This window comes from Phaseolus vulgaris, chromosome 8 (genome assembly GCF_051622355.1).
Source record: "Phaseolus vulgaris cultivar YP4 chromosome 8, ASM5162235v1, whole genome shotgun sequence".
In the NCBI taxonomy this organism is placed as follows: Eukaryota; Viridiplantae; Streptophyta; class Magnoliopsida; order Fabales; family Fabaceae; genus Phaseolus; species Phaseolus vulgaris.
In genome coordinates, this window is record NC_143505.1 from 52,053,170 (window position 1) to 52,066,823 (window position 13,654).

General features: G+C 34.9%; 1 protein-coding gene across 8 annotated transcripts; it reads right to left on the minus strand.

Moving 5' to 3' along the window:
- Positions 1-3,157: 3,157 nt before the first annotated feature.
- Positions 3,158-10,806, minus strand: LOC137824339 (membrane protein of ER body-like protein). 8 transcript variants are annotated; one of them, XM_068629943.1, is made up of 11 exons: positions 10,176-10,799; positions 9,336-9,485; positions 8,736-8,882; positions 8,193-8,645; positions 7,584-7,736; positions 6,903-7,072; positions 6,634-6,805; positions 5,777-6,040; positions 5,416-5,628; positions 4,460-4,521; positions 3,158-3,857 (listed from the first exon to the last, which is right to left on the minus strand). In XM_068629943.1, the coding sequence occupies exons 1-11, from the start codon at positions 10,606-10,608 to the stop codon at positions 3,393-3,395; spliced, it is 2,682 nt and encodes an 893-aa protein (XP_068486044.1). In that variant the 5' UTR covers positions 10,609-10,799; the 3' UTR covers positions 3,158-3,392. The 8 variants fall into 8 exon arrangements, with proteins under 8 accessions (XP_068486044.1, XP_068486045.1, XP_068486047.1 ...); XM_068629944.1 differs by having other exon boundaries at positions 8,742-8,882; positions 10,176-10,785; XM_068629946.1 differs by lacking the exon at positions 9,336-9,485 and having other exon boundaries at positions 10,176-10,803.
- Positions 10,807-13,654: the final 2,848 nt, after the last annotated feature.

A 13,654-nucleotide genomic window follows, 5' to 3' on the forward strand; every position in this document is an offset into this window, starting at 1 on the left:
AACATGGGCGATCGGCCATTAATTGCGAGTGTTAAATTAATTGCAAGTGTTAAACTCGAGCAAGTAAAATGTGGGCGATCGGCCATTTAATTGTGGGCGTTAAAAATCGAGTAAGTGAAATGTGGGCGATCGGCCATTAATTGCGAGCCTTAAACTCGAGCGGCCAACACTTGCGATGTTAATCGAGCAAGTGGGCGATCAGTTGGCCGGCACTTGCGATGTTAATCGAGCAAGTGGGCGATCAGTTGGCCGGCACTCGCGATGTTAATCGAGCAAGTGAGCGATCCGTGGGTCGGCACTCGCGATGTTAATCGAGCAAGTGGGTGATCGGTTTGCCGGCACTCGCGATGTTAATCGAGCAAGTGGGCGATCGGCAGGCCGGCACTTGCGATGTTAATCGAGCAAGTGGGCAGTCGGCCGGTACTTTCGGTAGAATATTTCCAACACTTTTTATGAAAACGCCTTGTTAAAACCTCCCTGATTGGGTGAGGAAAGAGTGCGTGATTTTATTGATTTTAGCTGTAATAGAATTTGAGGTGCGTGGCATTCCACGTCCTCGGTACAATTTTTCCTGAAAGCCATTCTAGATGATAGGCTCCTCCTTGTGCGACTTCTCGGACTCGGAAAGGCCCCTCCCAGTTGGATGAGAACTTCCCTTCGTTTTTTCTTGCGTCGCTGCGCATTCTCCAGACAAGATCGCCCTTCTGGAAACCTCTAGGCCGGACTTTGGTGTTGTACCGTCTGGACGCCCGGGCTTTGCAGGCAGCCTCCCGAATCTTGCTTTTGTCACGAAGCTCACTTACCAGGTCGAGGTTGACCGCTAGGCTTTCCTCGTTTAGGGTGAGATCGAACATTTGCCGTCGTATGGTGGGCTCGGCCACCTCTACCGGGATCATGGCCTCGGTTCCGTATGTCAGACTGTAGGGCGTTTCCTGTGTGGTAGTTTGGGGAGTGCACCTGTACGCCCAAAGTACCTCGATTAGTTCCTCGGTGCATCGTCCTTTTGCCTTGCCCAGCCGCTTCTTCAGCTCGTTGAGTGTGACCTTGTTGGCGGCCTCGGCCTGCCCATTGGTTTGTGGGTGTTCTACCGAGGCCGTGATGGACTTGATGCCCAGGTCGTCATAGAAGGACTGTAGGCCTCGGTCGATGAACTGTCGGCCATTGTCAGTCACTATTGCGTGTGGGACGCCGAATCGGCAGACAATGCTCCTCCATACGAAGTTTTGTACATTCTTCGCTGAGATGGAGGCGAGGGGCTCGGCCTCGATCCATTTTGTGAAGTAGTCGACTCCCACCAGGAGGAATTTGGTCTGCCCCTTCCCTGGGGAGAATGGACCGATAATGTCCATCCCCCACATGGCGAACGGCCACGGGGAGATGATGCTGTGCAGTTCTTCCGGCCTGGTGTGGAGGAGGGGGCCGAATTCTTGGCACTTGGCACATTTCTTTACGTATTCGGCACAGTCGCCCTGTACAGTCGGCCAGTAGTAGGCGGCTCTCAAGACCTTGGCGGCCATAGTCCTCGCCCCGGCGTGATTTCCGCAGACTCCTTCATGGATCTCGGCCAGGATGTACTCAGCCCTTTTGCTAGTTATGCATTTTAGCAGGGGGGTTGAGTAGCCTCTCCGATACAAATATTCGTTGATCATGGTGTACCGGGCGCATTGTTGCTTCATCGCCTTCTCTTGGTCGGTCGTGCACGTGCCGTCCGTCAGGTATTGGATGACGGGTGTCATCCAATTGTCGGCCTCAGCCTCTTCTTCTTCTACAGCTAGACACTCGGCCTCGGCCTCCGTCACACTCGGGTGTCTCAGCCATATTTGTATGACCGACCTCTGATGGCTCTTCTTTTTGGTGACCCAGAGCTTGGACAGGATGTCGGCCCTCTTGTTGTCCTCCCTCGGTATGTGTTGCAAGGGTGCTTTGCTGAAGCGGGCGATACTGTTTTTGGCCGCGTGGTAGTATCGCTGCAGCAAAGGTTCTTTAACCTCGAAATCTCCGTTGATATGGCCGACCATCACCTGGGAGTCGCTTTTGCATGTGACCTCGCGCGCTCCAATGTCGTAGGCTAGGTTCAGCCTGGCCAGCAGGGCTTCGTATTCGGCCTGATTGTTGGTCGCCCGAAATCCGAACTGGAGTTGCATGCACCAGACATGGTAATGCATGTTTGCATTTGGCTCGCATAAGGGTTAACTCGTGTGTCTGCGACCTGGCACACATAAGAAAAACATTTTCTTTTATATACACACACATAAATGTATCTTATTTTAATGTTTCACATCTTTGTTGCACTTCATGAGTCTACCTTTAACAATAAAATTTAAACGAGCTAAATAAACATAAGATTAACATCTACATCAAATAAATATGTCAAATTTACATATTTCATGAACACAAAAACATATTTAAGCTACTAAAAAACTATGGTAATTAGGCATATCTTCTCTTGACTTCAAAAACATCATTGTTGTTTCTTCACAATATTAGATGCAACCTTGAATTGAAGAAATAAAATATTATGTGGGATGACCTACCCCACCCTATACCTAGCCCGCATGGGTTACGACAAGTTATGCAAAACGAGCCTAAGTGGGTCAATAGGTTAACATAGTTAGTTCGTCCCGTGTTTCTTCTTATTGGAGATTGATCCACACAACCCACCCCACATTGTCCTTCCTAACTAAACATAGTACTAGAAAATATCAATGCATGAGAGAATGTGTCTCAATATTAAATCACGAGGTTTCTAGAGTTGGGTTTAAAGTACACCTAATCCTAAGTTGGTCAAAGAAAAAGATGTTAAACTAGTGAACAAAGAAATGGAGCGTGATCATACTTGTTCTAATACAAAGATGACAAAATATAATGATCATTGTCTAAACTAATGTATTATACATACATATACATATATATATATATATATATATATATATATATATATATATGAAAAAGGGTGAGAACTAGTACAATAAAAGGGAGAAAAACTACCCCATGATCCTTAAGCTAGATACAATAAAAAAAAGCATCTTCATTAACAATGTGCAACAAATAATAAACAAACTATTTTAACAACTATGTTATGTAACTCACCTTTTCCACAAAGTATGTCATTGGATAAGCAACACAATAAAACTACAAAAGATTTAAACTCAAAAAATAGATGGAATACAAATATTTTTTTTCAATTTTTTTCCAAGTTTTCATTCTTTTGGTAACAAAAATCGAAGAGTTTCTTAGAAAGGAAAAAGAAAAAGAAAATAAAAGGTTGCTTGAACCTTCATGTCTTGCTACAAATATTTATTCTAATCAAGTTCCTCTAGTGACTACCTTTGAAGATAAGCGAAATAAGAAACACAAACTCCTTCTAACAAAAAGTCCTACTTCCTACCGCTTCATTGAGACATCATCCATGTTGATCCCATTCTTGTGTCTGATATGGGCATGGTAATAACGAAACCTGATTCTGGCTGGTTAAGTTTCTCTAGGAGATCCTTGATGAGGTTTCCTGCTACATATGTTACTCCTGAGGTTGAAAGTGCCAATGCAACATAGTATAACGCAGTTTTTATATAAGTTTTGGGTGGTCTTCTGGTATAAACTTTCCCAATAGCAAGTAGAATGATGCACACAACAGAAGTGGCTGCTACCACGCCTAGCTTAAGTTCTGTGTAGTAATTCTTATTGATCAAGAGGCCATAGACAACAAGGGGTACAGCACCAAAAATCAGGAACGATAAAACAGCTACAACAGCATGAAGCAAGAAGTTCTCTCGGCGTCCTAGAAATTCTTTATACCGATCTTGCACAACCCTTTGTGTTTCATCCTCCCCAGAGTGATCATTTTTCAAGTCAACAAGCTGGGGAAAAGGAGAGCACTGACTTAGTATTTTTCTTTGGATTTAGTTTATGAAAAAAAGGCTTGAGTGAAATTGGTGCATAGTGCATCATAAGTTTGTCTTAAGGAGGCATGCTTGACCAAGTTTTAAAATGAAAAAAATAGAATTGAAAATGGAACTTCATAGCATCAAGGACATGTCACCATGTTTTGAAATAGCATAGACTTATCAAGGTTTATAGAGAGAACATTTTTCAGCTATCAGATCATACATTCATCCATTATGTTGTAACATGTGTTAAACAAGAAGGTGTTGTTGATGGAACGAGAATAAAAAATAAAGTCAAATGTAACAATGACTAATCTTAGCATAAAAACAACATTATTGTCACAGAAGAGAAACATATATAGCTAGATGTTTAAAGGCTCAGGTTACAAGAGCAGCTATGATTTAATTTTAACCTGCCATATGATGAGTCATTCCTACTTCCATAGTCTATCTCAACAAGGTATTTCAACTATATTTTGTTTATGCATGAAAAATACATAAAAAAGAATGCCACAGAGATAAGATGATACAATTTAGAATTATGAGATTGGAGGAGCACATGGAAGCCCACTCACATTGTGACCAAGGATGAAAAGTCCACCAATGATATTTGCAAATCCCAATGCTATAATATTCACTACAATAAACACAAAAACAGAAAATTAATTTGTCATCAACCAAAATTTCACCCTTTTAGATGAAATAATACTCAAAAAAAGTATAGATAAACCTCCTATCAAATCAGTAAACCTTCTCATAAAACTAGGAAGAGTAGAGACAATCACAAATAAAGTAAAACTACCATAAAAACCAAAAAAGCTCAGGACACACATTTTGAATTTGATTGATACACATATGTTTTGTACGAAAGCATACATTTTTGAAGTCCAACAAATATACTTGATAACTTTTCTGTTTGGCTATTTATCAGGACATGTTTCAATTACATTACTTATGTTTAATATTAAAAAAGTAAGCATGTGCATAAGTTGTATTTGGCTTTCACAACGTAATCAAATTTCTTGTTTTCTAAAAGAAACTTCTCCATCAAATAGAACCACCCTGGCAACCAAATTTCAAGTTAAAACAGATTGGTTGAAACACAACATACTAAAGTTGCACCACTCACTCAGGTGAAAAGATTTTATGTATTTCTTAGTTACAAAATGTGCTTCAAGTACCATAAGTAGGATACAAGCTGTAATGACCTAATTTGTCTAAATATACTAAATGAATCTCTTTATCATATACTGCTATGAGGAATAGAAAATTCAAATAGTGAAATCCACCCTCTCGCGCCGAGGACATTGAGCACAAGAGGTCCTTGAGAACCTTTGATACTATGTTAGAAAGTGAACTTTAAGTCTAAGTTAACCTCAAAAATTTAGTATAATATGAGACAACTTAAGGTCTTATGTTTAGGAAATAGTTAAACTAGTCTGACCTATTTACACCCACAATTATCCAATTAACCATTTTTCACCCTTGAAAAGTGTCTCACTAAACAACTTAAAGGAAGAGAGAAACTTACATGGGGTAGCACCCGAACTAACTGCAGATGACACAATTCCTAGGCTTGTGATTGACTCAACTAAACCACCATAAACAATGCTTTTAAGTATTTCCCATCCTTGCGGTTCACCAACTTCCTCTATTGGTTGTTCAATTATAGCGGCAATCAAAGGTGACTCTGTGTGCTGTGATACAAATGCTCCTTCCCCAAGATCAACTATCACATCAACACCTGCACCAAAATAATAAGTAATAACTCTGTTATTACACAAATGCAAACCTGCAAGATTTCTTCTGGGAACACACTCTGCAAGTGATACAGGTTCGCAATAATGCTCTATACTGGTGATTAATTGATGAAATTTATTTCATGCACGTACCTTTATTTTCCTTTCCGGTAGGAGGGTATATTTCCTTGTCAATATGTTTCTGCACATTGCCAATTAGAGTAAAATCTAGCTTTGATGGAAAGATAGCATCTATTGTAGAATTTTGCTTACTACTAGCTACATCATTTGCAAGTATTGCACTGCCAAATGATTGAATTGGTGATTGTACTCCTTGTACCAAAGAGGAATAACCATTCTGAATAATTTCAGGAGTCTTGTCTACATCTTTCAGTGTATCCTTAAGGACTTGAGACCCTACAGTTGTAGAAGTAAGAAATTTAGGTTTCCCTTCGTAAGGTTTCAGAATGGCATCTTTTGTAGTAGCAGCTGCTAATGGAACACTACTATATTGAGAAACCTTCTCATTGGAAATGCTCATTGATGGCATAACTTGAACATTATTTGGTTTGATTATTTAAAACGGTGAGCAAGAAATGAATGATGGAATACATAATGTAGGAAAGAAAAATGTAGATTAAGTATTATTAATAGGTGCACAAATGTTTCATATTTAAAGGTAGACATGCATAATTCAATAAGAAACCGAAAATCTTGGGAGTTTGAACATATAAATTTTGGTAAATAATAGGACAATAATTAGTGCAAAAACATAAGACTTGACTTGTTTTTCTCAATTAATCACAAGTTATTTCAAAGTAACCAGTATTCAAATAATTGAGCCAGCAACGGTGTACCTTCTTTATTAATAAGGAACAACCTTTCCAGGTGGATATCATATTTCTATTGCTAATGCACATTTAAATAAGTGTATGGTTTTGCTAGAATTTGTTGAAAGAACCTGGTATTAAAACAAACTCAGAATTATTATTTTGAACTCTCAAGCATACCTTCCTTTATTATATCCTCTGAAGCACTCTTTTTCTCTACCTCACCGATCAAGTTTCTATCGAGTGATTGTTTCACAGCCGAAATATCTGTTGTATCCTGCACAACTCTCTGCCCTCCATTCACCAAATCACCCACACTTTTTGTACTAGGCTGTATAGATGACCAGCCATTCTGAAACAATGAGTCAAGACATTTTTTGGTCAGCTTTTGATGCTGTACGAAATTTGATGTCATTTTCTATACATGGTTTAATCTTTTATGGACTTACTGTCGATGAAATCAGAGGATCCATGCCACCATGTGCATGATCAATATCTGGTGTAGGTTTTACATCCGTAACTACAGATGTATCAGCAGGTTGATCTTTGGAAAGACCAATTCCAGGTGTGGTATGCTGCTGAGCAGAACCAGTTCCAGAATATTCAAGGGGTGCATCACCTACATAATCATATCAAGATAATGGAAAAATTGGAAACGGATGTCATAATAAACAATTTCATTCTCGAGTGAAATTCACTGCAATATAAATGCATGATTTCCCATATTTCTCAGTTTACATTTGATATAGACAACTCTCAACTATTCAAGAAAATGTTGGAAAGAAAAATATGAGACTCTATGAATAGGATATTCAATAGGGAAGTAAATCACAAGGAGTATAGAGAATTTGAAATGCTTCTGAAAACAAGTATTTTCAGTAAGCTCAAATATCACATTTAAATATATAAAGATGTCTGAAGGAATGTTATTAGTTTTTTACTGTAAAATTATCTTCAGAAATGTCGATGACAAAATACTATAATTGCATATTTTGAGTAGAAGGCTGGAAGCCCCACGACACACACCTTGGTGGGGCCAATCTTCAAATAAGCATCACTGTGAAAGTGACTTCTCTAAGAAGTACCAATACAATAACTATTTTAAAAAATTAAAAAAAAAACTTGCTTACTAGCTTTTTCCCCCTTCTTAAACAGAGATTTGAACCAATTTGAACTGGAGCCTTGTGAATTTGAAGGAAACTGCAAATTACTTGCAGGTACACTTGCAGTATTTTGTGCACCTTCCTTCTTTCTGGCACCAAGGATCCCTTCAAAACATTTTCCTGTTCAAATTAACGAGATTATTAAGTTCACATAGATGACAAGAATTAGTGTATAATCATCATAGATCAATCATGATATATCAAAAGAAAACTTCTAGTTTGCACTAAAGTAATTTGTGCTCAAATGTAAGAACAATAATTTTTAGAAATATAAAACATTTGTTAGGCTTCACCAAATAGAATAAATTTAGGCTGACTGGGTACTTGACAATGACTTTCAAGCATATCAGAAAGCATATGAATGTTTAATTCATAATCAGATGTCTTTTACAGCAACACTTTTATACCTTAAAGTTAACACTATGGCTTCCACGAAATTACAGCTTTAAGTCACTAAACATAAGGAAGTTCAGATTCACCGGAGATATTATTACCTTCTGGCCAATAAATTTCTTTTGTCAAACTTAAACCAAAGACCACACTATGCTTTGATAACAGAACAGGTAACCCACTTACCACTAGGAATAAAGAAGCTGAAGCATGATAAACATCTGAATACTTCTGGTTGTTCAGGAGGCTGATTATCATCAGCAGGTCGCTCTTGACTAACAATATCAGGTTCAGATCTTACATTTGCATTATCACCTTGGTTGGCACTAGGATGTCCAGGACTATCTAACAGCCCTGAGCTACCTATAATCTCCAACTTATCATGCTCAGCTTTGTTGTCCAAATTATGAATGTTCTCTGGCTTATCGCGCTTGGCTTTGCTATCTAATATTTTACTGTTCCTTTTTCTTTTTCTGAGGATTACCCTTTTAGTAATGCAAGAACGACAGTTAGGACAGAACAAGTCATGTGTCTCTTGTTTTTCCAATACTGCCTCAACATCAAATTCTTCGAGCGGCTGATCAATCTCTTCTTTCATCAAGTTAGGCGCTTCCTCTGCAATAGTTTCTTCATGAAAATCTGTAACAGCCGTAGCTTGTATGTCAAATGAATTATGTATGTGAGATAGTTCTGGAAAGGAAGGGAGCTTGTAGTCCACAGTTTTCATACACTGACTTGAGTTTTCACTGCATTGACTATTTTGAACAACTGACAGATCTGCTTGTACATCAAATTCTCTCTCCCCCAGATTTGTTGGATGGACAGACCCAGAAGAATCACCATTTAGAACTCCATTAAGTCCATTAGCTTCAGCATCTGCACATATAACCATTTCAATAAAAATATATGATAATGTATGATAAAAGATATATACATATACTTGTTCGAATGTCATAAAAGAGCACTACAGTAATTCAAAAATAAAAATAAAACAGATACAATTACAGAAATTGAATGAGAATCAATAGTGGCGCCAACCATTCAAATAAACAAAAATCACTTATGTCTATCTAAACATCACCAAAACGAATGTCAAAAGTGCATATGCAGAAACATTGAACAAGAGTGGGGGTTGTTTCTACATTGACATTCTAACTACTCTAAGCTTTTAAAGCAAACAAAGAAAAAATAATAGTTACAACTTCATCCAGAAATTTAGAATAGAAGTTACTTCAAGTCCTCACAACACTGCGGAGAATCTATCCCGTTTAAAGGCTATTCAACTATGCTGGTTGGAACTGCTAATCTAGAGTCTTGGCATCTACTGACCTTTATTTTCACAAACAAAACATGGTCCATCTTGAATCATAGATTTGACACTCATCATCAAGTCAGGATAACCCTTAAGATTCCAATTTGGCACAGTCCAAGGAGTGTCAAATCGCTTGGTCCATGTGCAGTGGTGACATTTCCACATTCCTTCAAGCATAAAAAGTGACAACATTTTTACTAAACATCAGAAAAAGAAAACTAATTCCCAGAAATTTGATAAGAGAACAACATTTCAGTCAAGCAGAATTTGCGTCCAATACTTTTGGTTAGTTCCAGTTAACTCATCTATGTAGGATATTATCTTTGTTCACGTGTTATCAGTAAGCTAGGAGAGAAAATTTGAGGTCCGCAACACCAATATGGATTGAGGACTGTCTTCAACCTACACACAGTCTATTGCCAACCTAAACCATGGAAAGATCCAGAACTTCAGAACAACAAGTATAGGACAGAGATTTTAAAAAAGTTCCGCAGCAGCGATTTCAGCCACAAAGTCAAGGTTTCTGGAGTCTCTACGACCACAATATCAAGTATTTCCCACCACAATATCATGGATTGCACCAAGAGTGCAACCACAGTTTAAAACCTTGCTAGGACTAAGGCACACATCACAATTCACAACACAACCTAATAACTTAATTTGAAGAAAACTTGGGAGTGAAAGAGATGCAACAACAAACACACAACAGTGGTTTCCTGAAAAAAGTGTAATACAATTTAATAAACCAAAAGAAGACTGCACTTTATCAACCAAGAACCCGATCCTTTATCGCAAATAGGATGCTATAGTACAACAAAACAAAAGTAAAAATCCAAGAGTAAGAGGAGGTGAGGTACCTTGTTGCTTATCAGAATAAACACTGTTCATATTCTGAGACATGGTAAAACCACTTATGGCCTCTACATTAGTTGGTTCTCCTGCAAACTCTGCCACTTGGGCAAGCCCAACAGCTTCATAATCTGATTTATCACCATTAACATGGTTGCTGTTTTCACCACCATTTACTATCTCTGAAGCTTCTTCATCTTTTTGAACAGAAGATCCATTGGGGGCTGTGACGACTGAACGAATTTCATCATCATGGTCACTGTCATTGCTACTAGAAGAGGAGGAGGAGGAGGAGGAGAAGGATGTCACTTCTTCAGTAACAGGACTACCCTTGCTATGTGACACAAATTTCTTTCTTATCAAAGCACCATCTTCCATCATTCCTTCTTCTTCTTCTCCTTCATGAGGATGCACTACCCATTGATGTGCTTCTTGTTCCATTGATGATGGCTATCCCACAAGAAAACAGACACAGAAACTATGGCAAGATTGGATTTTTTTGGGAGAAGTGAAGGTGTTGGGGCAAATTTAAGGTTTCCTAACTCTTTGACACTCCACACTTTGCATTAATGCCAACCTTCCAACCAGAACGCGCATGGAAAATGAATATATAAAAAAATACTCAAGAATATGATCAGTGATTATGTCAACTTGTTTTAAGCTCAGAAAAAGACATAGAAAAACAGCAATTTCTTTAAAAAAAAATCCCTTTTAATCATAATTTATTGTGTAATTCAAAATTACTACTAATTTCTATAATTGTACTGCTTCTGAAAATAATTTCTTTAATTGTACTGCTTCTGAAAATAATTTCTAATTATGGCTGGACATGAGAATAGATTAGTTTGAAGCTATTTGTTTAATTTAAACAAACACGTAATAAATATTGAGGGGGGAAACTTACCATTTACTTTTTTCATATTTATTTATAACTCTCAAATTAGAAATAATATGTTTCTTTTTTTAGGCTTCAGTTCATAATTTTTGTTTTGCTTTACTTATTGTAGACTGAAGTATCCGTAATTAATATAAGTGAGACATGTATTGACAAATATTTAAAAGTGAGAAAAGATATTAGTTTTAATGATAATGGTAATTTCTAAAAAGTATAAATTTAGGACAAATATATTATTATCAGCTAACTTAACTATTTTCTTCTATTGTGATGAATTAAATAACTGAAATTTATTACATAAGCAGTATAATAATTCTATTTAACTCCTAAAAAACATTTTATTCCGTGAAGGAAAATGTGGGGTTTAAACCAAAATTATTTTATTTTATTTTATTGTAAAGATATTTACAATTAGAAGTTCCTAAACTATGTTCGTACTGAAAATTGTTTTCATGATTTTATCTGAAAATTAAACAAAAATGGGACCAGCTTGGATCTCCATGGCCATCACCTTAATCATAAACAATTGTCTTTTAGTTTTCATTACACAGTGGCCTTTGGTTTTCAACTTTTTTTAAGTTAATTAAATTATTTTATTTATAGAAATAGATAAAACTATTTCTAGTGTTTTTTATTTAAAAACCTCCAATTACTATTTCTTATTCCAAAGGTTTCAAAAGTTTATAAGCCTAAAAATTAGAAAACGTTGAAAAAAATGAAGATTTTGTATACGTGGGATTAAAATTTTAATATTGACAAAAATAGATTTTTTAGATCAAATTTAATGTTTTATTTAGTTAGATTGCAATATTTTAATTAGCTTAATTTGTAGAAAAAATTATAAAAATAAGAAGTTGAGATATTTGAATACCAAAACACAAATAAAAAGATCAAAATTATATTTTTTTTTAAAGGAAAAGTTAATTAAAAAATAATAATAAAACACTTAACATCAACAACATCTTCTAACTATTGCTGTCTGTAAAACATCCCAACAAACACAGCCGTAAAAATTTAGTTTAGTGGAAACTGACAGCTGGATAATGTTGTACAAAGTACTACATCCAATGAATAATAATCATAAAAAAATAAATAGTGTAAGCTTAAAGTGGGGTTCACGTGGGTACTTCTCAAGTACTTTCAAAATTATATTTAAAATTAAATATCCTTTCATTACTAAAAAAATAATTTTTAATTTTATTTATAATAAAAAATTCAACGTTTTACTTCACCAATATAATGTTATATTTTCGACATTAACTGCACGTAAAATGATAACCTAACAATGAACAAGTTGTTTATTCAAATAATAACCATACACAATATTTTAAATAACATTTAAATTGAATTTTATAGATAAATATATATATATATATATATATATATTTTAATACAATTGTAGTAAGTAAATCAACACTCAAACCAAGTTACTGTCTAAATCATGGTAAAAAATCACGTAACCATACTTGACCGACTGAAATAAAAATGTTAATATAATTAAAAAAATTTCATATGATTTTGTTATACATAAAAAAATACAGTTTTGGTACTATAAAATTAATACATTTAAATTTTTTATTCTTGTTTATTCTAATCTTTACTATTAATGAAGATTAGGTTAGGTTCACCTCAAAACTCTATACTATTGGTAGGTATGAGGTCATTCTTTTGAAATTTACATGAATAAGCAAACATTTCTCCAAGCCAATTATTAAACTCAACCCTACCATTGCTTTGTCTTTTATAGCTAAATGAAAATGGTTGCATCATAATATGTGCTATATATTTACTTTTTATTAGTGCAACACTCATCACTATAATACTTCTATCTTACATTTTGGTGACTAATCAATTAGTTTTGACTAGATCATTTTAAGGTAAGAATCTATAGTATAAATGAACATAGAGTTAAAATTTGTGAATATTTTATTACATAGACTTGTGTTAGGGGATCAAGAATAAAAAAATAAGGACAAAAATTAAAATGTGTTATTTTTACAAGACTAAGAAAATGTAAAAAAAAAAGTTTATATATATACTAAAAAAAATCATTAAATAAAAATTAATTTTAGAAATCAAATATCATTAATTTCTATATTGACTAAATTAAAGATCATTTTAGAGACTAAAAATATTATTGATTTTTAAATTAGTTTATATTATTAATAAATAGTTTCTAATTTAATCAATATAACAATTTTTATCTCTAAAATTAGTTTCTATTTAATAATTTTCTTGTAGAGATATTTATATAATCAAGATTAGTGTATTAGTATTTAAGAAAATCATTCCTGTAAAATATTATCGATATAAGAATAAAAAAATAATATTATAGGAAATCAAGAAAATATAAAAAAAAAACTCAAAATATAATAAAAAAATTATACTAGTTCAATTTTTTAATTTATATTAAACTTCAATTACAACAACTTTAATGAAATAGGTCCACTATTTTAAAAAACCATATTATTATTATCAAAAATACAATTACTCAAATATAAAAAAAAATATTAAATGTATAAAGAAAACTATATACAAGTGTAAAAAAAACTTTTGCACTATATTATATAAGTATATAACTACGAATTATTT